Source organism: Aythya ferina (assembly GCF_964211825.1).
Source record: "Aythya ferina genome assembly, chromosome: 3".
NCBI classification, from domain to species: domain Eukaryota; kingdom Metazoa; phylum Chordata; class Aves; order Anseriformes; family Anatidae; genus Aythya; species Aythya ferina.
Genome location: NC_140298.1, coordinates 116,403,245 through 116,430,181, shown reverse-complemented (window position 1 = coordinate 116,430,181; position 26,937 = coordinate 116,403,245). Strand labels below are relative to the sequence as shown.

Sequence of the window (26,937 nt, the reverse complement as noted above, 5' to 3'; positions counted from 1 at the left end):
GGAGGTGATCTTTCTCCTGTACTCAGCTCTGGTGAGGCCGCACCTCGAGTACTGTGTTCAGTTTTGGGCCCCTCACTACAAGAAGGACATCGAGGTGCTTGAGCGGGTGCAGAGAAGGGTGACGAAGCTGGTGAGGGGCCTGGAGAACAAGTCCTACGAGGAGCAGCTGAGGGAGCTGGGCTTGTTCAGCCTGGAGAAGAGGAGGCTCAGGGGCGACCTTATTGCTCTCTATAGGTACCTCAAAGGAGGCTGTAGCGAGGTGGGGGTTGGTCTGTTCTCCCACGTGCCTGGTGACAGGACGAGGGGGAATGGGCTTAAGTTGAGCCAGGGGAGTTTTAGGTTAGATGTTAGGAAGAACTTCTTTACCGAAAGGGTTGTGAGGCATTGGAACAGGCTGCCCAGGGAAGTGGTGGAGTCACCATCCCTGGAAGTCTTCAAAAGACATTTAGATGTAGAGCTTAGTGATATGGTTTAGTGGGGACTGCTAGCGTTAGGTCAGAGGTTGGACTCGATGATCTTGAGGTCTCTTCCAACCTAGAAATTCTTTGATTCTGTGATTCTTTTATCTTGTAGTCCTCGTGCCCCCTGCAGGTTCTGATCACACCTGGTTTCTTTTTTTTCTTTTTTTTTCTCTATCTTATATAAGAAAATGAGTTGCTTGCCTTAGCCCAGTATGAATCATGTCCGCAGAGTGTCAAGTACAGTATGTTGTTCCTTTAGAGTTTATACTTCTCTAACTTTTCTCTGAAACAATCCCACCCACTCATTCTTGGTAGCAGGTTCAGTGGCAGGAGAAATGAGCTTTGGAGAATGCACTTCTCCAGAGTCCCAAAGGGTGGGCTGTAGTCAGAGGGTGACATGCGTTTTAGATTGCTGAAAACAAAAGAGAGGCAGTGCTCATTTTGGTAGTTACTGTTTCCAAGCCAGTTTCCTTCTTTTTGACCTGGTGAACCATTACTTTTGAATATGAACATAGACTTCACAGGCTTTGCAGGGGCAAAATCCTGAGTAGACACCATGGAGTATTTAGCATTTCTGTCTTTTGAATAGCTTTATTTAGGGTTGTGATTCACATTGTGATTTCTATGTACCCTATTCCCCTCTTTCCAAGGATACACTCTGATATTTTTTTTCTCTCTTTTTCCAACCTCGCCAGTACACATCTTAACAAAGCTCCCCCCAGCTCAGTGATGTGGCCAGAATTAGTGGGGATGTGAGGGGTGAGATGACTGTGCTGGTGATAAAGCGGGCTTCTTGCTGCACGCCTACTATTTCCATTTCTTTCCCCAGTGCCCTTGTCATTTCCTATTACTCCAGAATGCATAAATAAGAGAAAACGTCCTTTACCATTTGAATATTATTCAGGTACGATAGCACCAAGGGGAGATTTTTCTAGCTGCGGGCAGCCAAGGTGCAAGAAATTCCTCTATGTTATAGTGTCTCCTGAACAGTGGTGGGGCTGAGTTCAATCATCTATTCAGAACCTCCATGGCTTCAGCTTTTAATATAGTTTTTTCCTCCTATGTAATAAAAAGAATAAATAAATTACACCAATGCCTTCCAGGCATCTAGGATTAAGCTGACAATTGACCAAGAGTCCAAAGAGTTCGTGTTATTAATATATTCAGCTTCACAGGCTTTCAAACTTTTATTTTACTCTGTGCATGCTGAATTGAAATCTGTTGGTTTCCAGGTCTGCTTAGAGGATCTCTGAGCTGAGGGGAGCTTTGTAGAGACTCTCCTGCTTTGTGGAAAGGAAAAGTTTCTTGGAGGCTGCAGGGATTGTAACAGCTTTGGGGGCTGTGTTAGACTCAAATGACCCCGGCCTCTGCTTGGTGGATAAAATTGCTATTTGGATATGAGTCTCTGTTAAGGATGAGTTAAACCATAAAAATTCACTCTGTTTAGGACAAGGTAAGAGCATAAAACAGCTATAAGTCTAAGAGAATTAATATAGAGATGTCTTCATCTACCGTGAGTGTAAAGAAAGTACAAAGAAAGGTTTGAGCTAATTCCAGTTGAAATAGTTTCAGTTACTTACTTAGATTATTCTTTCAATATTCAAAGCTGAAGCAAAAGCATGGGAATTGTTGCTTCTAGAAACAGCCCAGTTCTCGGTGCTGTGCTTTACATGCTGTCAAGCTAAGCCAGATAAACAAAAACAACACAGCTGCTGCTCATTCTGCTTGATTTCTACATTTTTTTCTTTGCCCAACCCCTTTCCCAGGTGATAGGTTGAGTGCCAGGTGGGCCAGCTGTGGCCCACCAGAGAGCTCTTTCCCCCTGAGCTGCTCTTTGGGGTGAGTGCTTTATTTTTCCTTCAGCCAGGTGCATGCTTCTTTAGGTGGGTCAGAGTGCATGGGCTGATGTGTTTCAAAGTTGAGAGAGGTAAGCACATCTTTTTGAGGCAACAACTAGTAGGATGTTTTAGAGTAAAGCAAGCTATATAGTAAGTAGGTGCCTTTAATGCATGCATCTTTTCTTCAGGTGAGTAATTTTTAGAGCATGTTTATGGATAGGAAGGTGATGCTACTTCGTGTTTGCTTTGTGGTTCTAGGTCTCTTATGATTTTTGCAGAATTATGAGGTTTACTGTGAACGTGACCTTGTGCATTTACCTGTATGTCAAATATTATCAAAGTTACACCCTTGGTGTAACTTGGTGTTAAAGCAATGGAGCAGGGTTTAGGGGAAAGTTCACCCAAGTTCCCTGTGACAGTGAGTATCTGATAACAGCATTAGTAGGCACGTAAGGTGTAGTGTTTTTCAGGGCTAGGGACAGTTTCTCATATTTCTTGAGCTTTTTTTGTGTTGTTTTGCTGGTTGTAGAGTCTTTAGATCTTATAGCCTTCTAGATTTTAAGTGCTTGGAATTCCTTTAATAGAAGGATATTTAGAGAGGTTGCTGGCTAACTTGTTTTTGGGATGTTGTGGGGTACACCTCTGGTTTTGGGTTATGTTTTAAACCCTAGGTATATCAAGCCATTTGTGTAACTCTCCAGAGAATTCACAAAGAGCTTCAGTACATGCCACAAGGGGCTTGACCACATAGGTGTGGTATTACCTAGAGACTGAGCAGGGTCACCTTTTTCATCTGTGAAGGATAAGTCTGTGTTTATCCCTGCTGGGGCTGCTGTGCATTCATATCCTATTGGCATTTGTGGACCTGAGTGTTTTTTTTTTTTTTTTTTTTTTTTTTTGGGCTCTGTGCTTGAGTCCTCTGCAAGGAACTGTGCTGTTTTTGTGTCCACCATGTATATGACCATCTCTTTTTGTTTCCTGTAGAAAGAAAATAAAATAAAAAAAAAAATTTTACCCCAAACACTGCTACAGGCTGGAAGATGAGTGGTTGGAAAGCTGCCAGGTAGAGAAGGAGCTGGGAGTGATGGTGGATAGTCGGCTGAATATGAGACAGCAGTGTACTCAGGTGGCCAAGAAGGCCAACAGCGTCCTGGCTTGTATAAGAAGCAGTGTGGCCAGCAGGTCTAGGGAAGTGATTGTCCCCCTGTACTCGGCTCTGGTGAGGCCACACCTTGAGTACCATGTTCAGTTTTGGGTACCCTCACTACAAGAAGGATATCAAGGTGCTTGAGTGAGTCTAGAGAAGGGCAACGAAGTTTGTGATGGGTCTGGAGAGCAAGTCTTATGAGGAGTGGCTGAGGTAGCTGGGGTTGTTCAGCCTGGAGAAGGCTCAGGGGTGACCTTATTGCTCTCTACAGGTACCTTAAAGGAGGCTGTAGTGAGGTGGGGGTTGGTCTATTCTCCCACGTGCCTAGTGATAGGAAGAGGGGGAATGGGCTAAAGTTGCGCCAGGGGAGGTTTAGGTTGGATATTAGGAAGAACTTTACCGAAAGGGTTGTTAGACATTGGAATGGGCTGCCTAGGGAACTGGCGGAGTCACCATCCCTGGCGGTCTTTAAAAGATGTTTAGATGTAGAGCTTAGTGATATGGTTTAGTGGAGGACTGGTTAGTGTTAAGTCAGAGGTTGGACTAGGTCATCCTGGAGGTCTCTTCCAACCTAGATGATTCTGTGATGAAGTGAGGAAGAGGAGTGCACAAAAATGGAGCTGTTCTGGCTCAGCTGGTCCTCAGTAATTATTCTGGATCAATGCTGTGGGTAGACAGGTGTGTCAGGCTGGGCAGCATCTGTATATGGTAAAGGGCTGTTAACACCTTTTGCCTGATGAATTTAGGAAAGGGATTTATGTAGTGTAGTTGTCTGACAGTAGGGAATTGTAGTGGAAGACTCGTTCTGGTCCTGTATGTTTCTGCTGCTGAGCAGCTGAACCCACATTCTTTGGAGCTGACTGTGGGATGAGATTTACCTCCTGAACATGTCTCTGCCTGTGTTTGTTATGTGGTCTGCAAAGAGAAATTAGCAGTTTTGTGGTGGGATTCAGCAGAGCTATCTTGGGTATCTTCCTCAGAATAAGATAAATCATGCCATAAAGGCTCTGTTTCTCCTCCTTGAATGCAGATAGCTATCTCAGAGCCTTTATTTGCACTGAAGCATACCAGCCTACATTTTTAAGCTATTTCAGGAGGAATTTAAGTTATGAAATTCCCTTTCCTACAGTTCTTGTCTTTTTCTATTACTACGGAATACACAAGTAAGGGAAAGTACCCTCTCCCATCTGAATGTAATTTAGCTCACAACTGAGCTTAAATAGGAGAGAGTGACCCGTTTCCTGAAAACAAGGTGCTTTGGAGTATTCATGAGCATCTGACTTCAGGCACTCAAGGAAATTTTCATGTAGTTTTCATTTAGCTGTGGGAGGCTCCTTTAAAGTTTAAATACCTCCAAAGTTAGCACTGGAAAGTGTGGTGTGGATCATTGTCAGGGATTTAGGAGAAATCCCTCACTCAGCTCCAGTTCATGAGCTTTAGAAATTCTGGATTTGACTCTTAAGTAGCTGTGGATATTTAGGATAGACATTTAAGGACATACAGATCTTACCCTAAATATCTTTTAGACTGAGCTCATCTAGAAGTAGCTCTAGATGAGCATAGCCAAGTTCACAGTACTAATGTCTCAAGACAACCTTGGTGGCTGATGATCTTATCAGGGAAGCCAAGGGATGAATAGGACACAGAAACACTGCAGTTTCCTAGATTTTAGTTTTGGCTGATGGACAAGAATGGACCTGTTCTGGGATGATGTGACTCCACACTCATCCTCAGGTGATGCTTACACGTGCTAAAATAACTTGCCAGAAACACTGAAATGGTTTCATCAATTCTCCTCTCTAGGGGGTCAGGAGCTTCAGATTGGAATATCCTTGTTTACCAGCTACCAAGGGGCAGAAGTCAAGGTCCAAATTGGGCACTCCTGGGCACAGATCCAAGCACAGACAGACCATGGTGTTAACGTGACCCTTCCAGCCTTGGCTGCAGGATGGTACAATATTTCTGTCATAATCAACGGTGTTGCTGTCACATCAAACAGGTAGTGTGAAAGTGTGCACTTAAGATATAAATTTCTTTCTCTATCCTATTTGGTATTTTAGGGTTAATCTGAAAATAAAGGTAAAAGTTTTCACAAATCCTGTGCCTCACAGTGAAATCTGCTGTATGGTATAAAATTATGAATAATTATCAAGGCACTTATTGATCTGTGGAACCCAAGTCAGCAAACTGCTAATGCCAGTCAATTAACTCCCTTTAGATCAGTAGGAGGCAGGAGAGAAACATTTTAGAAAAAACAGCTGATTTGATGAAAAATGCATATTCAGGCAATCAAAGGTATTCACAAATTCAGGTCAAATGCAGATACATCCTGCTGTAGGAAAACAGCAGAAGAAAAGAAACACTTTTTTCATGAGAATAAACAAGCTAGTTTGGAAAAAAATGCTTTGTTTGGAGAGTTTTCAAATGATTCTATTCCTGTATTTTAAGGTGACACTGAGTTTTTTCCTAGATAAATGCTGTACAAATGAATTAAAATGCAGGGGAAAACCCACCTGGAAGTGAGATCAGCAATGCATTCTCAAGCAGCACAGTTTTGTTCCTCAGCTACACAGCTTTTATCTGTGACAATTGCTAGGAATGATCTTGAAACAATGGTATTAGGAGGAAGGGGCTGCACATGTTGCTCAAAAACCACCCTAAGCTTCTTGTTGCACCAATGGACTTCAGAAGTAGGAAGCCTGTGGTCAGAGGGATGATGCACGGGGCTTCATCCCATCTGATATTGGAGTCTGTTAGCTGCACCATCACTTTGTCTCCAGGAACAGAGAGTGGAGGGAGATGGATTGTCTCAGAAGGCAACCCTGATCTCTGGTGGGATGGATTGCAGGCTTGGGAAGGTGTGCTGCTGTACCATGTCTTTTTAGGGCAGGGATTGTTTTTGAAAGGAGGGTGATGAGGAGGATAAATAGATGCAAGTGGGACAGAAGCAGAGCTACACCCCTGTCCGAGTGGGCTTTGGGAGGTTATGCCTGGTTTTCCTCTTGCTGCAGTTATCTCCACTACTTAGTTTCCATGGGAGGAATAAAGGAGGGGAGGCAGCTGTTCTCAGGATCTCCGGTCTGTTGGCATGGCTACACTGGGATGTGTAGCCATGTAGCCCTCATTCTTGTTTCTTCATTTAGGCAATTCATTTGTGCTGCACGGACTGCATTTGGCCCACAGGCTGCCAATAGACAAGGTTCCTGACAGACATAGCTCAAATCACCTGGAAAACTGGGTGGTCTTGTTGCTGTGGTTCCTTGGGAAATAGAGCAAAGGGTGGGCATTTGGCCCTCCAATTTTGAGGAGGAAAGAACAGCATTGCAGAAGGAGAGGAAAATAGAAACAAACAATTCCCAAAAAAACAAACAAACCCAAACCTTCTGTGTTGCTTGTTTTCCAGGGCAGAGCTGTTAATCCACTATGTCTCGGAGATCTTCAGCATTGAGCCGTGCTGCGGCTCCTTTCTGGGTAAGCAGCGGCGGTACATCTGCAGCCACTTATGGAGGTCAAAGGGATCAAGGGCACAATTTCCCTGCAGGACTGGGAAGGGCATCCCATTTCACATCAGTTTAAGTGAAGGTGTTTTAAATCTGTGACTCTTTATTATGCAGACACCAACTGGCAGACAGAAGCAGCCTGGAAATGTGGGATCGTAGTGAGCATCCCTCAATCTGGTCGGCTGGCTCAGGGGAACCTGTGCTTTGAATGTGATTTCCCTGTCTATGCTCATGTATCTTGGCATGTTCCCTTTGGGAATAGAAAGCACTCCCACACCTGACTCATCCGTGCTGTATCTTTCAGTCATTACGCCTCCAAATTTCACAGCTTTCTGTGTGGAAATGAAATGGTAGGCATGGTAGAATCGTGGTTTCAAGCAAACTCTTTTTTCAATTGATCCCAGTTAGAGCATTTAGTTTTGTTAACTCATAAAGACAAACAAAAACCCCACAACAACAACAAACAAAAGCATACACAAACAAACCTTCTTCAGTGTTAATTTTAATCAAAACTTAAATATTTATTAATCACATTCCAAACTTTTAAACATGGGAAATCATTCAGCTGTGTTTCAGAGCAAAGTATCACTGAATTAAAAAACAAATTTCACTTTAACTCTTAAAACACAGATTTGAGGTCGTTTATTTTGTCGTGTGGTTGGGGGTGTGGGGTTGAATCCATTTAGTGAATATTACGTGAACCCTTTGAAAACAAATTCCTGTGATGTAACTGCAGGTTCTCCACGCATTCCTTTCCCAGCCTCACAACTCACCTAAAAATACAAAACTCAGGCTTTGTGGTACATGATTAGTTCAATAGTTTGTGACGTGCTCAAGCCTTTAAAGATGAGAGCTTAGAGAGCAAAGGTTATCACTTCTTAAGAATTATCTACATTAAGAAAAAAAATATTGCACCCTTCTTTTATCTTTAGGGGTGAATTGGAAGTTAAATAACTGATTAACTCTTGGCTGTAGTTTTGTGAAGGGCTTAAACCAATTTAGAATCTCATTGATACAAAAAGCACCTTCCCTCACCCCTTTTTTCTTATCACTGGATGTCTGTGCAATCTGTGTGGCCATCTAAATTCTGTATTTGAGCTCAGTGAAACTGAACCCCATTATAAAATAAGTTATTTTTCAGCTAGGCCATGGGAAAAGGAAGGGCATGAGCTTAATGTACAAAGAGGGTTAAGCAAGGCAGGGCACTGGGAGGCAAACTAAAGGAAGATGGAGAGATGCTTCAGCTGGCTTTAAGTGAGGCAGCTATAGGCTTGGGAGCATGGAATTGGGAATGCTGAGGGATTTGCAATTTTTAGATTACCTCTTTCTAAAATCCAGACTGCTGCTCTTCAGTGCTGTTTATATTCTCAGCACACAGGAGACAGGGTAACAGTGCTGCTTTGCACAGTCATGTAAATCCAGCCATCAGGATTCATGCTTATCGCAGAAAATTTGTACCTACTCTTGGCCGCCAGGTGGGTGGCACAGCCCCTCAAAGCTCTTTCTCCTGTAACTATGGAGAGGGAGACTCCATTGCCACATCCTAGGATCAGAGCAAAGATAACCAGTCTACCAAATGTAGGATGCTTTAGGGAGATGATATGACTGGAGCTGCATATGATGGTAATTCCAGGAAACTTCCAGCTTCCAACACTAGACACAAGGCCTGACTCAGCTGGATATCACAACCTTATGTATTGTATTAATGTTTATTGTATGATATGTATGTATCTCCTCAATTATTTTTTCATATGAATGGTTCACACCAAGAGTCTACTTGCACATTTGTTGTCATCTTCCATGGTCATAAATGAAGGCCCGGGGAAGAACAAAAAATGCGGGCAACCCCAGGGGAAAGCAGACAACCTGCCTTCCTTCAGCCCATGCGTGGGAACCTTTGGTCACCTCCTGTGGTGGGGGACCTGCTCTTCTCTTCCCCTACCTGTTCTCCCCATCTTAAATGATGCTGACTTGGAGCATGTAGGTAGGAGAGGTCTTGAAGCTGGAAGTGCTCATTATTGTGTCAACTTCTCTGGCCGCTTCCTCAAGGACAAGTGGCTGTCTGTGCATGGCACATATGGAACCTGGCCCTCTGCTTGAGGCACCAGGAGGAACTGAAGACTGAAGGAAGCTCTGTGGTTCTGGTCTGTTTTTGTTTGTTTTTAATAACAACAACAACCACATCTTGTTTCCCTGTATGCAAAAGGACCAAGCTGTCTTTACCATCCACACACTTGCCTCCCTAAACCTCGTTCCCTGAAGAGCTGAGTCTCTGTTCAGTTTCAGGGGTCCTCTCACAACTGCTTCCTTTCATTCTGTGATGCTGTGATTTTTTTGCTGCCATGATGGTCCCTGGCTATCTTAGAATGTCAGCCTCTAGCCTACATAGGATTATGCTGATACTTGACTGCTGTTTTCAGTGGCTGTCCTGTTCCAAAAAAAGGACTTAATTCTTTCTTCCATTCAGCTTGGATAAACTATTATGCTTATCAGCTTTATCATGGTTTGTGAATTTTAACTATTAATTCCTTTCCTACACATAATGTCCTTCTGTCTTGTGGTGTGTTTTTCTTCCAAGGTGGAACACTGCTCACGATCTCTGGGGTTGGCTTTAGCCAAAATCAGTCCCTGATTTCTGTTTCAATGAACAGGCAAACCTGCCTGGTTACCCGCTTGGAAGAGGAGACCATTTGGTGCCTGACCCCACCAGCTGCTGATTTGCTTAATGAAGATTCTCAAGACATCTCTGTCAGAGTGAATGTACTCATTAGCAGTAGCTCACTTCAGCATGTTTCTGTTGCAAAAAACATCACCACCTTTCTTTACCAAAGAGCTCTGACACCTGTGATTACCAGTGTTGAAACAGAAATCACAGCGATCAGCCTGCTCTTGAGCATCCAGGGGATAAACATCTCTGGTTCTGCGGCTAAGCTTGGAGACAGTGAGTGTGAGCTTGAGTTTCAGCATGGCAATGAGTCTGCATTGTTTTATGAGTGCTCTTTACCACTGGACAACCTGGAACCTGAGACTTACCCTGTGCGGGTTATCCAGAGACAGCTCGGATATGCTCGTGTGGCAGCAAGGCTGCAGACCCTCACAGTAACTCCACAGATAACCTCCATATCCCCATCACAAGGGTCAATCTGTGGTGGGATGCTGCTTACTATAGCTGGTGTTGCTTTAAAATCCAGGAGGAACAGGGTACAGGTCAGCCTGGATGGTAATTATTCCTGTGAGATCCAGAGCTCTAATAACAATGCCATTCATTGCATCGTCCTTCCAGGGGCACAGCTTTTGCCTTACAATCAGTTGGCTGAGTCATCTTGGGCTCTTAATGTCACAGTGACTGTCAACGGGATCAGCAGTGTCTGCCTGGGGGACTGTACGCTCCACCTTCATGAACAGTCAACCCCTCTTGTGGATCTGGTGGACTGGGAGACCAACGGGACATTCACCTACGTGACGATCACAGGGCAGAGGCTGGCATGGCCAAGTGACAGCCCCGTGGTACACGTGAATAACCAGGCTGTCTGTAAGGTAACCTTCTGGAACGAGACAAGCATCAAGTGCCAGACTGACTGCCTTGCCCCTGGGGAACATAACATTTCCGTATCCAACAGGAGAAGTGGGCAAGCTTGCTTCAGGAGGGCAGTTGGTGTTGTCACCATCACACCTCAGGTGCACCGGTTTTACCCTCAAAACTTCAGCACCAACGGTGGGGGCCTGCTCACATTAGCAGGCTCAGCACTGAGAGGAAAGAACAGGACTTCTGTTTTCATTGATTATCTCCCATGTCTCATTCTCAATGTCACCTGTGTAGCTATCCAGTGTACGGTGCCTCCAGGCAAAGGCACTAGGGCTCTGAGGCTAACAGTGGATGGCACCTCCTATGGCATTGGAAGCATAAGCTACAGCGAGGAGTCTACACCAACTTTCCTTTCACTTGTTGCCACTGGCCTCCTTTTAACGATGAACGTATCCCAGGTCACAGAGATGGACACCATCCATGTATTTATTGGAAACTCTGCTTGTGGTGGTGTCACCATCGCTCGCTCCACTTTGCAGTGCTCAGCTCCTCCACTCCCTGCTGGAGAGTACCCTGTGCTGGGCCTGGATGTTCCCAGGGGCTGGGCTTCCTCCAACCTGACCTTCATCTCTCAGCTGGTGGTGACAGCCGTGTATCACAACTGGGGTAAGTCACGAGGAGCTGTCACAGCTCCTCCAAGGGGTACTGTGTAATGGATTGTGATAACTATAAATTTTTTGTGCAAAAGTTATGAGTTTAAAAAAATACCCCTGATGATAGCTAGTTGTTGGTCTGTGACTCAAATCCATTTTCTGTCCTTTTCCAAGGTGGCTTGGCTGGAGGAGCAGTTCACCTGCATGGGACTGGTTTTGACCCGGGGCAGACTTTGGTGACGATCTGCGGTGCGCCTTGTGAAATGTTGGACAATGCAACGACGACTGACCTGTGCTGCCTTGCCCCACGCTTACACGGTCAGCTAAGACACAAAACCTGGGGTTGCATTAAAATCATCCTCTAAAACCCCAACTTGACCTGAAAGGTGGAGTGGTCGTAGTGTGTCTTGTCCCAGGGAAACAAAGAGTAGAAGCAGCCCTGGAGAGAGGAGAGGGGCCAAAATAGCCTCTGCTTTTGCTTTTTGAGCTCAGTCCAAAGTCCGTTACTGCCAGGGGGTGTTTTGGCATCAATGGCCGTAGGCTTTGGACTGGATCCACCATGTGCCTGTGGCCAGAGCTGCCACACATGCTTTGTGGCTATATTTGGGATGTGCAAAGTGACAGCAGTTCCCTGTGGCAGCTATTCCTTGGGAAATCCATCTCACATAAAATGTGCATGGGAGCTTTGGGCTGGGTACCCAAGTGCCTCTTGGCTCCCATGGTTGGTTTAGTGACTTGAGCTACCTTAAATGGCTTTTTTTTTTTTTTTTTTTTTTTTTTTTCCTGCATGGCAGGACAGCATCAGCAGGGTAAGGGCTTGGTGGGGAAGGGTGAATATCTGTAAGGGTGATTGAATGCCTTGCTATGGCCAGTTCATACCTTTGGGAAGCTGGAAATAAGGATTTGAATTCATTGAGAGCAGGATGGGATCGTCCCACAGCCAGAGCATCCTCTTTATCTGGAGAGAGGCAGCACTGCAGGGAATGCTGCCATGTTCTCCAGCTCTCTCAAAGAAGAGCTTTCCTGAATTTTGGAGGAAATGCTTACAAATGGGCACATGTTTGAACAAGACATACTTCCTCCATTCCCTATTGGCAGCACAGGATTAAGCTCCTGATGTCTTGCAAGAGGCTGTATTGAAGATGTTTAAATCCCTGAGATATGTGTCATTCCCCAAACCCTATGGACAGAGGGACTACCTTGGTGCTGCAGCATTGCAACGCTTGGTAGCACACCACTTCAGCACCTCCATAGCTCCGATGACAGAAGAACATCCAGAGACCTCCTCCAGAAATCATTGCCATTCTGTGGCTGTCCAGGTGACCAGAGATCTCTCCTCCCTGGGGGGATCTGGAAGAATGGTGTTTTTGGGGGTTTCCATCAGGGTACATTGCTAGGGTTTTGCTCAAAGATAAGGTAATCTCCATCCTTGCAGACAGTCAGAACACGACTAGATTAGCTGCTGAGAAATCAATCCAACGTGATGTTTATCATTGCTTTGATCAGGGGTTAGGATGAGAGGCAACCAGATGTTCCTTCCAGCCTCTGTTATTCTGAAATTCTGAAGTAGCTCTTGTCATTTAGACTGGTTTGCTTCTTTATCTATGAGGAATACCAGGAAAAGAATCCCCCCCACCCCCGCACTCAAACGGAGATGCTGAGAATTTGTAAAGGGCTCAGTTTTTTCTCCTCCTCTCCTTCTCTTTCCCTCTTTCTCTTTCTTTTTCTTGGATCTCAACATAGTCCACAAAACTATTTATCATTATTTTTTCAAAGGCAACATGCTGGAGTGCCAACAACAACAAAAAAGAGCAGACCATAAAACAAGCCATTCTGGTTATTGCAGAAAGAATAGCAGAATAAAATGTAATCAAATTGATCCAAACTGTGACAACATTAATAACTGTGCTCAAAATTCACTGGGGGGTAAGGCAGCAGGGGGAGTCTGGAGAAAATGTGTAAGAGGCAGGACCGCAATGTTTTTTATTGGCACTAGATGTCAGCAGGCGAACGCCGATCGCTGCCTGCTTGTTGCTTTATGGTTTTTGGAAGAGAAGGTGCAAGGGGGGCAAAACCCCCCTAACCAAAGGGATGCACTCACCCTCCTTTAGTCCGCTTACAAGACAACCCCTCTATTTCCTGCTCTGTATTTTGCAGCCTTGCAGATCTCATCAGCTGAGTTGCCAAAAACGCTTCTCTTGTGTATGTCATTGGTGTGTGTACAGGATGATTAAGTCTCTAAAAGTTTGCTAGGCTATTTGCTCTCCCTGAGAGGTTTGAACATGGGCTGCACATCTACATATGACATCTGTGCTGCTTTCCAGAGTTCCCCCTAATACTTAGGGGATTGCATCCCTCACCATTTAGGGTGTTAAGTGCAGTTAGTCCAGCCTCACCTCGTTCTTTACCTGCAGCTGCGTGCCTGGGGGACTTTGCCTCTTGCAGCTTGCACATCCTCCTTGCCCTGGGACCTCAGTGCTAGCTCATGTTGTCTCTGACCTCTTTAAGATGAGAGATTCAAGTGGGAATCCCCAGCCAGCCTGCCTGGCTTGCTCTTGTGATCAAATCCATAGCAGAAAGCTCTGCAAGTAGGGAATGTGACTTCTTTCCCACTACAGTCCAGGTGCTTTTATGAAACTGCTGTCTTTTGCAAACTACAGAAAAATCAAATTGGAAGTTGATTTAAAACTAGTAAAGTTTTTTTTTTTTTTTTTTTTTTTTTTTTTTTTTTTTAAAAAAAAAAGATGCTAGAAGTTTTAAAAAATGATAACAAAATTGACAAAAGCAGAGTCCCTTCAATGAGAAACAAAGCAAAAAACACAAAACCAATCCACCGGTCTTTAAAATTCTGGTAAAGAGATAACTGACTTGATCCTGAGAGCTCTTCTCTTCCCTGTTTCTCCCTTTGTTACTCATGTTGCAATGCTCTTGAGGAGTGCAGATAGAGGTGCGGGGGCTGTTCATCTCAGGTTAAATTTCCAGAACAAATGGCTAATGTCTGTGGGATTGAATTGTGCTCCTGTGAAAGATGGGAAGACTGGCAGGAAGCTTGAGGCAGGTGAGAAAATAACAGAATATTCCAATTAGGTGATATTGGGGTAAGTACCATATATATATTTTGCAGTAAAACAGTGTTTGAGATTGCATGTTGGACACTGGGGTGAAGGTGTAGAAGTGTCTTTAAAAGGAGGTGAACTGATAGGAAGATGCATCAGTGAAAAATCTGAGTGTGGTGCTCAGATTTTTTTTTATAGTAATTATTATTATTATTTATTTTTTTTGCCTGGCTGTGTAAAGATGCTTGGAATAACATGCCAGGCTTTAGGGCTCCGATGTAACAGTTCTTGAGATCTCTTTTAGATCAAATCCCTGGCCTGCTCTTGGCCAGGTTACATTGGTAAAAGTGGATATTTAGGGAAGATGGTTCAGATTAAAATCTAGAAATGAAATGAGGCTGGTTTAAATGAGAGACATAGCTTGGTGGAGCTCATTGCATGGAGCAAAAGGAGCGAGATGAAAGAGCCTTGGATGCAGCCATGCAAATGTACCAGGGCGATGCACCGGGGTAGGGCCACAGGGGACTATAACCAGGGAAATGGGGTGATTTGTATGAGTAAGTGCAGGAGATCTGAAGAGGGCATGCGGTGGCAATTGGAATCTGAGTAGTAGTGAGGGTCTCTGATGGGTCCAAATGGTCCCTTCTGCCCTTCAAATCTGGAAATGAAATTAAGAAAGAGGAAAAAAAAATGCATATTGATTACATGGCAAGAATGTTCTGACAGTGAGATCTATCAGGCGGTGGAATAGATGCTTGCAAAGCCACCTCTTGGGACCCGGCTGTGCAAAATGAATGTCTCGTAGGGAGCAATTCTTCATAGGGAAAGGTTGGACTTGACCTTAACAGGTCTCTCTTTTTCCTCTCCCTTCTCTTTTATTTTTACCGTTATTATTTATTTATTTTTTACCCTTTGTTTTCTCTGCTAAGCACAAGTTAATGTTATGCTCTACAGTCCATTTTGTGAGCAGTGGATAACTGGGGATGTGTGGTTTGGCACTGAGACTCCTTGGGCAGTTGTTCAATCAATCTGCAGCTGCCCTTGGAACTCCTGTAGGGTTTAGTCTCATCACATGTCCGGCAGTTGTTATTAAACAGTGACCCAGAACAAAGCCCTTGTGCTGAACATCCCAGGCTCCTGGCTTAAGCCAGAGCATCCCTCAAAGAGAGGGCTGGGGGCAGTGGGTCCCTAACCCGTCACCAGCATGCAGAGATTTGGCTGCCATTGTGTCTGACCTCAAAACAGAAGCCGTGATGGGATGAATGCATTAATCTTAGTGATGGGGTTGTACAACGTGTGATCAGCAGATTCTATCTTTATAGAGTAGTTAAAGCATAAAGAAGCTTCATTCTGAGGTTCAAACACTAACCAATTAAGTAGGGAGAAGTGTCCCAGAATGGGCATGCTATATACTTTTAGGATATGCTGTGTGTATTGCAATCTTTAGTTAATTCTTTTTTATTTTCACTGTTGTGGCAGGAGGTAGTGGCAGCATTTTACAGCCAAGGGATATTTGAATTTAATGGTTAGAGGAATGGGATGAAAAGCCAAGACTTCCTCCTAACTGAGAAAAGTATCAAATACTCTGGAAATGGGGGAATATCAGAACCTCAAGCAAGGATTGAGAAATGGACACCTCCCCAAGTGTGTCCCCATCAGATGGACAGAGCTGTAGGGTGTGGAGATGAACTCCCTCTCTCCTTCTGCCTGAGAGGGAGAAAGTGGTTTGAGGTTTGCTTATCAGGTGTATGATTAAGCAGGATTTTCTTGGATTTTGCTTCCATTTAAATTCTTTAAAACCCTTTCTAGCCACATTCTTTAGCTTAGATTTGTTAAATAAATAAGTTTATTTGCCTGGTTTGAGTTAAAAATAATTTCAGCAGTTGGCAGAATGCAGGGCCCTGCATTCCTACAGGCGTGATAACACTGAGATGAAGGTTCTGGGGTGCTTCAGCAAGGATTTCTGTGTAACATTTTGAGGGTATCCAAATGGCAACAGGCTGTTCTGCTGAGCTCTGAGGGCTATGCAGGAAATATCTTCTGGTGATGTACATTAACCATTTGACATCAGCAAAGTACTGAGGAAAATAGGGAGATTTTGTGGGTCACTTCCAATTTCCCAAATTTGCTAAAATTGGGTTCAGCTGTTTTTCCACTAGTGACTTAGGAAAATGCAGCCAGTTTATTTTCAGGACTACAAAAGAAGAAAAGCAAAATCTCTTTTGATTAGCTCCCTAGCCTGTTTTTATTTTTTTCCTTTTTTCTTCCTCAAGTGTTTAATGTGAATGTAATCTTCCTTATTACTGTTGTAGATGATTAGACATCAAACCTAGTCTCCGTTACCACATCTGAATGTACCGCAGCCTTTTCTGTCACTGGTAAGGCAGAAGAAGCTGTTATACTCTATTATGGAATGGTACCAAATTCTCCTTCTGTCCACGGGAAATTTGTGGTTTTGTAGAGAAAGGGAAGGGGTAGCATCCTCACTGGTTGTATTTTCTGCAGTACTTTTGAGATCTCAGCCGCATCTACCCTGGCTGGAAGAAAACAAACAAACAAACAAACAAATTTTCTTGTGAAGAAATTCCTGTAATGAATTTTTTTTTTGCCACAGGTAAAAATGGTGCAAAGGTAAGTTCATTGTAGTGTTTAGTCCTCTTGGTTGATACTCACTTGCCAAAGCACAGGTATGTAGCGCCATTTCCAACAAACTTGGGTGTGAGACTTCTGTGGGACCTGGAGGACAGCTCAGGCGTCTCCAGACATAATTTCTGGATAATAAAAGCAATAATATAGGCATCATACCATAGTTTGGTAGGCTTCTCTGTCTATTGTTTGTGTCTCATGTTTCTATGTAGATCTTTGAAGCAGGGGCTGTGTTTGGTTGTGTTTGAATCAATGCTGAACTAGAGAATTGTCACTGGATTTGGGAGGGAAAAAGATCTAGCATATTGCAAAACATATGAAGATGTAGGCAACTTTTTTCTTATTCTGAATCCAGAGAAGAAAAATACAGAGAAAATGTGGATTCTGTCTCTGAATTTCAGAACAGATGAAATGGCAGGTTTTAATATTTTGAAAAACATCTTTAACAACAATACCTTAATGTTAAACAATCACAAACTATAAACTTTTTGAAAATACCTTATATTAAATAATTTTGAGAAAAATCTTAAATATTTTAACATAGGAAATAGAGCATTTTCACATTACTTCAATTTCAAAACCCATTTTCAGAATTACTTAAGAGCTAAGATTGATAACGATACTTTTCCAGCAAACAAAAAAAAACACCTTTGGAACAAACCAGAGTTTAAAAAAGAAAATCAGGAAAATTCTTTCTTGATAAACTCCTATGTGTTGCACTTTTGGTACTTGATGAACACTCTTGGGTACAGGATGTAATACTTTTAACACAGAACTTTTCAGGAGTTTGTTGCAACTGTTTGTTTAGTTCTGGATCAGTAAAAATTCTTGAAGTCTTCACAAGCTCTGGGATTTGAGAGAAGCAGTCTTGATCTCTGCTTGCTTAAATGATTCTCTAAAAAATATAAATTAATAAAACCAATAATTTCAACTGATTTGATCTTCAGTGGCAGTACACATTTTTTAAATGTATTTTTTTTCTGGATTTGGAATAAGAAAACCTAATTTCTGTTCACATCTCTTTTTCCTTAAATACATCTCAAACCATGCAGCTGCTCCCATCACACGTCCTACCACTCTGAGTCAAACTCAGATCAAATCTCAGGCCAGTCTGGAGCAAAGCAGTCTCCCCATTCACCCAAGCCCCCTTGAAGCACTCCAAGCTGTGCAATGCTTTCACTAAATCTAATTCTAGATTTCAGAGCCGCACTAGATCTCAGAAGTGGTCACATCTGATGTGCCTTATACCTGGTCTCTAAACCATTGTCCATCTTCCCCAGTTGGAATGCCCGTACTCTTATTTAATCACCTCCTCCCAAATGTGGGGTCATTTGATCCCAAAGACCATCTGGATGCTTGTCCCACAAGGGAAGTTATGCTGGCCCACACAAGGCAAAAGGGGCTGAAGGAGTTGCATGAAACACTATTCACCCTCAGAAAGGATGTACCAAAAGGGAGGCTGGGACATGAGCATCAAATGACAGGCACCAGTAGCCAAAATCTGCTTAACATCTGTAGTTTGTAGGCTGTTTGGGTTATTTTTTCCCTTCCTGTCCTTGCAGCATCTTTGGCCATTCTCTGTGGCCTGACACATTCTTCCACTGACTGCCGAGAAGACAGATCCACCTTCATCGAATGTGACGTCCAGGTCACTGTGGGTCTCTACCAGCAGCAAGGATCCATGTCCTACCTGTATCTGTGTGAGGACAGCCGACCTCAGTGGCACCAGAGGGACAGCGACCCTTCCCAGAGGCGTTTGGCTGGACTTTTTTCCAGGTTAGCTCTGCTTCTCTCCGACATCTGAGTGAGCCCATCCATGAGCAATATCCCCTAGAAGTCATTCCCCTGCCAAATGATGGGCTGAAGAAGGAGATGATTGCTAATTCTTGATTCCAGCAGAGCAATTTAGCTTTGAGACCACTAGAGAGCTCCGCTGGGTCGTGAAATTCACTTCTTGTGTCTATCAAAGCATCTCTAGACCCCCCTCCTTCCCTCCCACCTTTTTAAAGTGTTTGAGAGACATCAGAAAATCCATCTCGTAAACAGCCTGCTTTGTTCCTTCTTAGGTTTTAATATTTATCTTCTGATCCAAAGCAACATCTGGTGGATGCCAATGGGGAAAAAGATTAGGCATTATGAAAAGCAGAAGCCTTTTTTTTTTTTTTCTTCCCTCTCCTCCCCTTCCTCTCTCTAAGCAGCTTCATGAGTAAAAAGTTGCAGAGAAGATTCAGCACACTGTGCAACCTTTACTCAACAAGGGTGCTCGAGCGGTTACTTGGGTTCTGCAAATCCAAGGCCAAGCTGCCTGGGAGTGAAAATTGGTACCGATGTCTTTAACAGAGCTGTGGGGATTTAAACCTGCAGAGCCTCAAGGAGGAAGAGGGAGGCTTGAATTAAGGAATAAACAGATGAAGAGCACTTCCTCAAAGATGCTTGAGCTCTTAAATAGAGTTTGAATACCATTGCAGTGCATTGCCATGCTTTGTTTAGATGGTGAAGGCATTCCTGACGGGTGCACGTTGGTACTGTCCAGGTACTTCAGTGAAGTGGTAGAGATTTGGGACCATCCTTATCTGATCCTTATGCCACCATTAACTTTGTCACCAGCGGGACAGTAGTGAGCCCTCAGAGGCAGTTCTGGATACCCTGTATTGAGGGAATGAAGCAAATTGGCATTTACTGAACAAGGACAGCAGAAGTGGCATTTTAAACTTGTTTATAAAAAATAAAGGTGGTTTACTCAGCTACAGCATCAGCCTGTCAGTCTGTCATTTCTTCCTTACTAGCTTTTGAGCTCTGATAAACTTGAGCTGGGCTTCACAGGGGATGAATGTCTTAAGAAATATGATTTTTTTGTCAGTTTAGAGAAAATCTGTGCTAGGCAGAAATAAATTAGTTTCTTACTGAGGAATAGGAGGATATAAGTCTGTCCTAACCTGTCTTTTTGCCAGCAACCTGTGGGCCAAACACTAGAAAAATGCAGCTGGCCAACTGGCATGTCCAGCGTCCTGTTGTGCACCGGTAACGTCTGATAGCATCGTGGGAAATGGGGAGGATGGTTTCATTGGGGAAGACAGGAACAGAGAGAGCTAGAGTGGAAAAACAGTCTGAAATTAAGCTGATTTCAATAGGTCTGTTGTTCCCACAATGATTTGTTTCAAAGCAAGAAACCCCAGGAGCCTTGACTTGTCTTGCTGAGCTTTGCTTTGCTATCTCTAACATCAGTGTAACTGCAGACCAGGTAACCCACAAACTCGAGAGTGATAGGGCAGCCCCAGGATATTGCTTTTGGTTATTGCTTTCTGCTCCCTGAGCATCAAAATTGTGCTCAGCTCTTTACAGATAAAGATGCATTTATAGTGGGTGGATTATTATGATGCTTTTTCTTCTTGCTCCTTTTCCTGGTGTGGGTTGCTCCAGTTCTGCTGCTGCAACTGCTTTATCCTGGTGCCAGCAGCGTGAGTGGGTGGGAGGTCTTGCACCTAAGCTGGTCATGTTATGACAATGGAGATAGAAGTCAGGCAGTCCACTTGATGGCTGCTTCCTTATTGTTCTTCACTGTTTTTTGCCAAATTTAGTTGTACATGTCACAGAAACAGGTTTTAACACTCCTTCAGGTGCAGGAAATCCAATCAAATCGAAATCCAATCAATCAACTTTTTTAAACCTATTTTTCTGCATTTTTCCAACCTTTTTTAATTTAATTTTATTTATTTATTTATTTATTTTTGGTAATAAATTTTCCCCATATTATGTTCACTCTCACCTAGTGTTTAGAAATTGAAACTGGGGCTGTTAATGAATTTTCCATTGGCTTGATGATTTTTTTTCCTGGTGAATGTGGGTCTCACTGAAAGAGAGCAGGAACAGAGAAGATGGGTGTATTTTAGATGAGTTTCCTAATCAGAAAAATCTGGGGAAAAGTAGAGGAAGAGAGAGTTTGAAGACATCCAAATGATCTACCTCAGGTCTTTTGAAATTGTTTTCTCAAATTTCATTTCAGATAAGATTTGATTTCAATGTAGCAATGGAATTTGCAGCAAAGTGAAAATTAGAATGATCAAACTATAAATTAACTATTTGGGGAATTCCTGGAACAATACACATTGATTGCTCTAAGTAATAATTATAACGAACAACAATAATAAGGATATGGGTATGAGTTCTGCACAAATGTTCAACAGTTTAGACATTCATCCCAGGATGGGGACAAAACTATTGAAATCATTGCTGACTTAAGAACAAACAAGAAAGATATTATGTGTAGTTATTAGCTTTAGAATGGTTTGAGTAAAGCTTCTACTAATATAGTCTCTCCTAAAGCCTGTACTTTATGCAATGCTTTTGTACTTTTGCATAATGGCAAATGCATATTCCTCAGGAAAGGTGCAAATCTTACCATTCATGTTGCTGGTGCATGGATACATCCCCAAATTTCCTTTTGCCAACCCCCCTGTTTTGTTGTATTTTCTTTAAACAATACCATTTGTTACAGTCATCCAGCATCATAATTTCAGAAGTGGTTGCTCGAGAACAGGGGGGAATTGGCTCTTTGCCTACAAGCAAAACTTGTTAACCTTTTGTAAAAAGAAGTGATTGGAGATCCTCCCACTGACTTCAGTGGCTAGCGAGCTGGGCCCTGCATCGAGCCAACAACAAGCCCCTTCTCCCTTTAAAACTGTTGGTTGTTTAAAGATGCAGCTGTTTCTTGTAGCATGAAAAAGAAGTACTCTGCAGTCTTGAAAGATAGCCCAGTCCATTGAATTATTGTACAGGACAAGAGCAGTTCTCAAAGTGTCGCTATCAAAAGCGAGCGTAGTTCCCTACGGCTGGCTTTTGATTATTGATACAGCAGAGGGAAAGGTTCATTTAAATATAGAAATAAAAATTCACTGTTAAAAAGGTTCAGCTACTTGCAGAAGGCTTTTCATTTTTTATTTTTTATTTTTTTCCTGCTGATGTGGCTGCTTCCTTTAACAAGTTATCCTCCCACTGCCCTGACAAAGGCCACCAAAACAAACAGCCCACGACGGTACTGTCAGAGCAGCTCTTTGTTTGCACAGTGAGCTCTCATATCCAGCCTCGTCTAAAAACTTCAGGTTCATAAAATTGTCCTGATCACCAGGCTCATGAGAAAGCTCTGGGTGGTGGCTTTCCAGATGGGTTGATTTTGATGGAAATTAGGCTCCTAAATTTGGTTCTCCAGAAAACCCAGTGAGACGAGGCTTTTGGGACAATTAAGACCTCTGAAAATCCTGGTCCTACAGATCTGATGCCTTGATTTGCTGAGTAAAACTCTTGATGACAAGGGTGTTGAGGCCCTGGCGCAGGCTGCCCCGAGGAGCTGTGAGTGCCCTGTCCCTGGCAGTGCCCAAGGCCAGGCTGGATGGGGCTGGGGGCAGCCTGGGCTGGGGGCTGGAACCAGGGGAAGGAATGTCAAGTGGCACCAGAGTATCCCAAAGTCTGTAGAAGTAAATTGGGAAGCTTTCCCCTCACTTTGAGGGATCGTGGATCCTATAGCTCCCCATAATAAAATGCTACCAAAGTCAGCAGCTGTCAGCAGCGAGACCCAGGAAAAATATCTCTTCCCCACCACCTTTTCTATTACTTTTCTCCCCTGTGCAAGGGGAGGCTTTAGAGCAAATGTCTGTTAGTATAACTGGCACATATATCGAATCTGCTTAGTCTGGGCTGTTAAGTAACTTTAATTAATTTACTAAGTTAATGTTCCAATGCTAGCAACAAAGCATCATTGCAATCAGCTGGGTAACAGGAATTGGAACCCCTAAATGAGCTCATTTTTTCACAGTTGGAATTAGGGACCAGTTAGCCAGTTGTGTGGCTTTTCCAATTTCTCCACTTGCCCTAGGGGAGTTGCAAGTTATTCATTCCCTATTGCTAAGTGTGAGTAGGATGGGGAGGGGGAGATGTGAACAAACCCTACCCCACGTAGGAGTCCATCTTTGATCCTAGCACTGCTGATTCCCTCGCTGTTGTCTGCACGTATCTTCCTTGGTTCTCGGATGGCATTTGCTACTGTTTGCAATAGTTTGGGGAAGCAGCAAGGCATCACTGAGAGATATTTACTGCATGTATTTTATTGCGAGTGTGTGCAGATAAAGGGGGGAAAAAAAAACAAATAAACAATAAAAGAATGGAAACAAAATTACAGAAATTTGCAAAGTTTGACAAATGGTGGTCAGGAGTTGCCACAAGCTAATGGCTTGCAATGATTAATAAGAGTAAAAATAATTGCATTTCATTAAGATTGATGACACCCCATTTAACCTCCCTTCTCGTTTCAGCCCTAAAGTGGAAAGAGATGAAGTTCTCATCTATAATAGCTCCTGTAACATTACCATGGAAACTGAGGCAGAGATGGAGTGTGAGGGAGCTAATCAGCCAATTACCGCCAAGATTACTGAGATATGGAAAAACTGGGGCCAGAACACTCAGGTATAATCAAATCTTTTTTACAGACTGATTCAAACAGCTTAAAATTAAATTTGTAATATTGTGTACATTTAAAGGAGGCAAAACACACACACACACGCACACACAAAAACAATTTAGGCTGAGTAGTAGCAATATATAATATTAAATGGTTTCCAACTTTGAGCAGCAGTTCTAATGCTGCGCAGCTGAATTCATGGTTAACTATGGTTAATCATGTATTTTATGAGACATAAATGAGCTTAACCTTATTTTCTGGACAGCGGGCACCTTTTTTTAACACTTTCCTTTTTGTATATATAAATGCAAATTCTGTTGCAATGGGGTTATTTTCTGTTACTTGATCGGAAACCTCAGCCATGAGGTACGGCGTTTCAGCTCTCTGGCAGAGACTTAGCATTCGGCATTTGTGCAGCTCTGTTTCTGTTTATTTTCTTCTCCTTTTTAGTATCCAAAATAGAATGGGACAATCTCTCTGCTAGGAAGACATCCACCAAGTGTGTATTACAAAAATCTGCGATTCTGAACTAACATAATTATACAGTTCAATATCTAGAAGCGTTAATTACAAACCTAAGCCATCCTTTTAGAGCTCTTGGGGTGTCACAGAGTTTTTGAGGGTGTCAAGTTCTATTTGTGACAAGGAATTCAGAGTGGTGGTATATTTGATAGATGTCAAATGTCCCTTTGCCATCATCCTTTCTTAAATGTGCAGCTCGTGAGAAGTTGGTGGAGTCCTACCAGTGCAAGTAGGAAGAGTTTCACTCCTGACTTATCAGAATTAATGCTGTTTTTTCTCTAGTAAACCAAATTATCATGCGGTCTTCTTAGTACTAGGAAACTGAAGTTCATTTGCTGAGAATTGATATTAAAGTTATCATGGTAATTTTTAACTGTCTGCAGTGAAAATTCGGTTGCTGTATCTACCACCCTACCCCAAAGCAGCTGCACTATCCTGTCCAAGTAATTTTGGTGTGTTTCCCACATCAGATTCTGAAGCTTTTAATAAGTCAAGAATCCCTGAATACTTGCCCTGCAAATCTTGTTTAGTGCAACTAAGCATCCTAAAACACCATTGCTTTCTTCATTCTGTTTAAGAAAACACAAACAAATTGCAAGTGTTTTAATGTTGCCCTTGGCCTATAAAGGCATATCACAGGTACCACAGGTAGCCTTTTCCCTCTTAGCATTGCCAGCCCTCGTGATGCCCTGGCTCCCCATATTCTGCAGGATGCAGGCTGACTCCTCTCCCCTGTGCTTGCTAGTCAGCATTGCTAGCTCTGCTACCTGAAATGTGCATAGCCATGGGGAAAACCAAGCCAAAAAATAAAATAAAAATTGCTAGTTATCAAGTGCAAGAGGCCAGCACGGGGCTGTGCTTAGGCCAGTATCAGATCAAATAGCAACAACTCCTTTCATTCAGGTTTTCCTTACCAAATGTGCAAAGGGCAGCTCGACTGCCATAGAGCCCCAGCTGCAGCGTGGAGGAGTTATCACCAACTCTGTTGTGGGTCCTGTAGCCTCACTAATGAGAAGGTGACAGGTGGCCTTTTGGCTCAGGTGACAGCCAGAATAAGTTGTGAGGTTTGTCCCTGCTGTGCTTTTTCCACTCAGTGTGGGGAAAATCAGAGTCCTGAGTGTCCTGAGTGAGTGAAAGGAGAGCAGGACGAAACCAGTAGTGCCGTTTGATCTGGGATTTGCTGCTGCTTAATGAACCCAGGAGGCATTTGGAATCATTTTATCCCTCTTCCCAAAACTGGCCTGGTGAGCAGAGGTGGATGGGTGGGGAGTTCAGATAAATGGTTTCAATTTTGGTCCCTTTCTAGCTGACAGCATCCCGTGAAGATTTATGACCTGGTGCAGCATATGCATGCTTCACTGTAGAGGTTTAAATCATGTCATGTGAACTGGCCTTACCTTTCCAGTGGAAATAATGGTCCCCAGGTTCTGCACCAAGCAGTGCAATGCATTAATAGCACCACGTGCCTTAGGATAATGGTGCTATTAGCAGGCAGCACAACTCTGCGTACAAGTAATGGGGCCGCATCTCTTTATAATAACATCTGGCACCTCTATTGCACTCTCACATAAGGGTCTCAAAGCACTCCAAAACCACAGATACTCTGCTCTGTGTTTTGTTTTCTGCTTATTCTTCTGCCAGCTGAAGGATGCCCAGGCAGGCTGACAAATGAGCGAAGCCTTAGCACAGCTGAGTTTTGTGGGAGGTTGGGAGCAGAGAAGTTGAGATGGTGATGGAGCAGTGTTAGCTCCAGAATGGCAGCAGAATGGAAAAAAGGCATCACAGAAAGGCTGACAGAGGCTTGTATTATCAAGAGCATGGAGGGAGCATTGATAAGAAAGGAGAACAAACTTGCTTTGGAGCAGAAATTTGATAAAAGTCAAAAGGTTTGTCCTGGGAGCTGGAGTCTAAGGGATACAAAGGTTAGGGAGAGGGTATTTTTCTTCATTCTTTATAAGACATCTATTAGGACCTGTCTGTAATTCTTAATATAATGAGGAAGAGAATAACATGATCAGTTGGGATTTGGCAGGTAGGCTGGAAATGAGATGAACACAAACCATGATGGGATGATGCTTTTAGCAGCCGTTCTGCCAATAGCTCACAGACAGCCCAGTGGCATTGAAGGGAAATCCATGCATTAGGGATCCTACTGCACAGCAAGTGCCAGAGACATGGCCATCAGCTCGATGCCTTCTTCAACCAGCAGGAGCCTTAAATGGCATTTTTCTCTTGCTTGACTCCACAGAACAGGATCCAAACAGTGACTGAATTAGCCCATTAATTCACCCTGGATCAGCTTTACTGAAAAATAGCATTAAACAGCCAAGTGTAACTCATCCAGGAGGCAGATCCTAGCTCTGTTAGTTGGGTTTTGAATAACGACATGCAGCCAGACAGGCACATTCCTCCATTTCTTTGGCCACATCCAAAGCATATTATATACATTTCTGAGGTATTTCCTTGCCCTCTGTTTGAATTGCAAGTGCATGTGGAATCTGTGAACACCAAAGTCACCTGCAGAGATTAGCAAACACCACTTGTTCTTTCTCTGCAAGTTAATGAGGTGGTTGTTCTTTGAACTTCTTTAATCGTCTTGGATATAAAGAAGCTCCAAGTACTTGAGGATCATACCTACAAACTCTTTGTTAGGTGCTTTTTTTCTTTTTAATTTTATTTAACTTTTTTTTTTTTTTTTTTCCCCTGCATAAATACATATAAAGATCTATTTTAATGAAAAGATCTTGGTTCTAGATACCTTAAATCTTGGATGACCTGCATGAAATAGGGAGGCTTAAGTCTGCAGAAAAGAGAGCTCTTCCACCTCTTATCACAACATAGCTTCACTCAAAATTTGGCCTGTTGCTCTCATCAAATTAGAATGCTGTTTTTTGAAAAAGCTGGGTGTCCTGTTCACCATGTGCATGCTGCTGCCTTGAGTCACTTCCATTTGATGGTCCAGTTGAACCCTTTGAAAATTTTGGGGCAGCATCCTCAGTCAAGAAAAAGAGATGTATTTTTATGGAAGTGAGGCAATATTTATCCCTTCTACTCTGACCTTCAAGCTATTGCTTGCATGGCTGCAGTCTGAGCTGGACTCAGGTTGGGATTCAGAGGAACCTCCACAATTTCTGGGA

The 26,937-nt window shown here is 43.1% G+C and overlaps 1 protein-coding gene across 1 annotated transcript in view; it reads left to right on the top strand.

Moving 5' to 3' along the window:
- PKHD1 (PKHD1 ciliary IPT domain containing fibrocystin/polyductin) overlaps positions 1-26,937 on the top strand; it is a 255,473-nt gene that overhangs the window by 39,297 nt on the left and 189,239 nt on the right. Inside the window, exons 31-36 of the mRNA XM_084515709.1 lie at positions 5,250-5,445; positions 6,850-6,917; positions 9,525-11,138; positions 11,300-11,443; positions 18,390-18,603; positions 23,133-23,283. Coding sequence (XP_084371835.1) covers positions 5,250-5,445; positions 6,850-6,917; positions 9,525-11,138; positions 11,300-11,443; positions 18,390-18,603; positions 23,133-23,283 — 2,387 coding nt within the window. The remainder of the gene's footprint in view (positions 1-5,249; positions 5,446-6,849; positions 6,918-9,524; positions 11,139-11,299; positions 11,444-18,389; positions 18,604-23,132; positions 23,284-26,937) is intronic.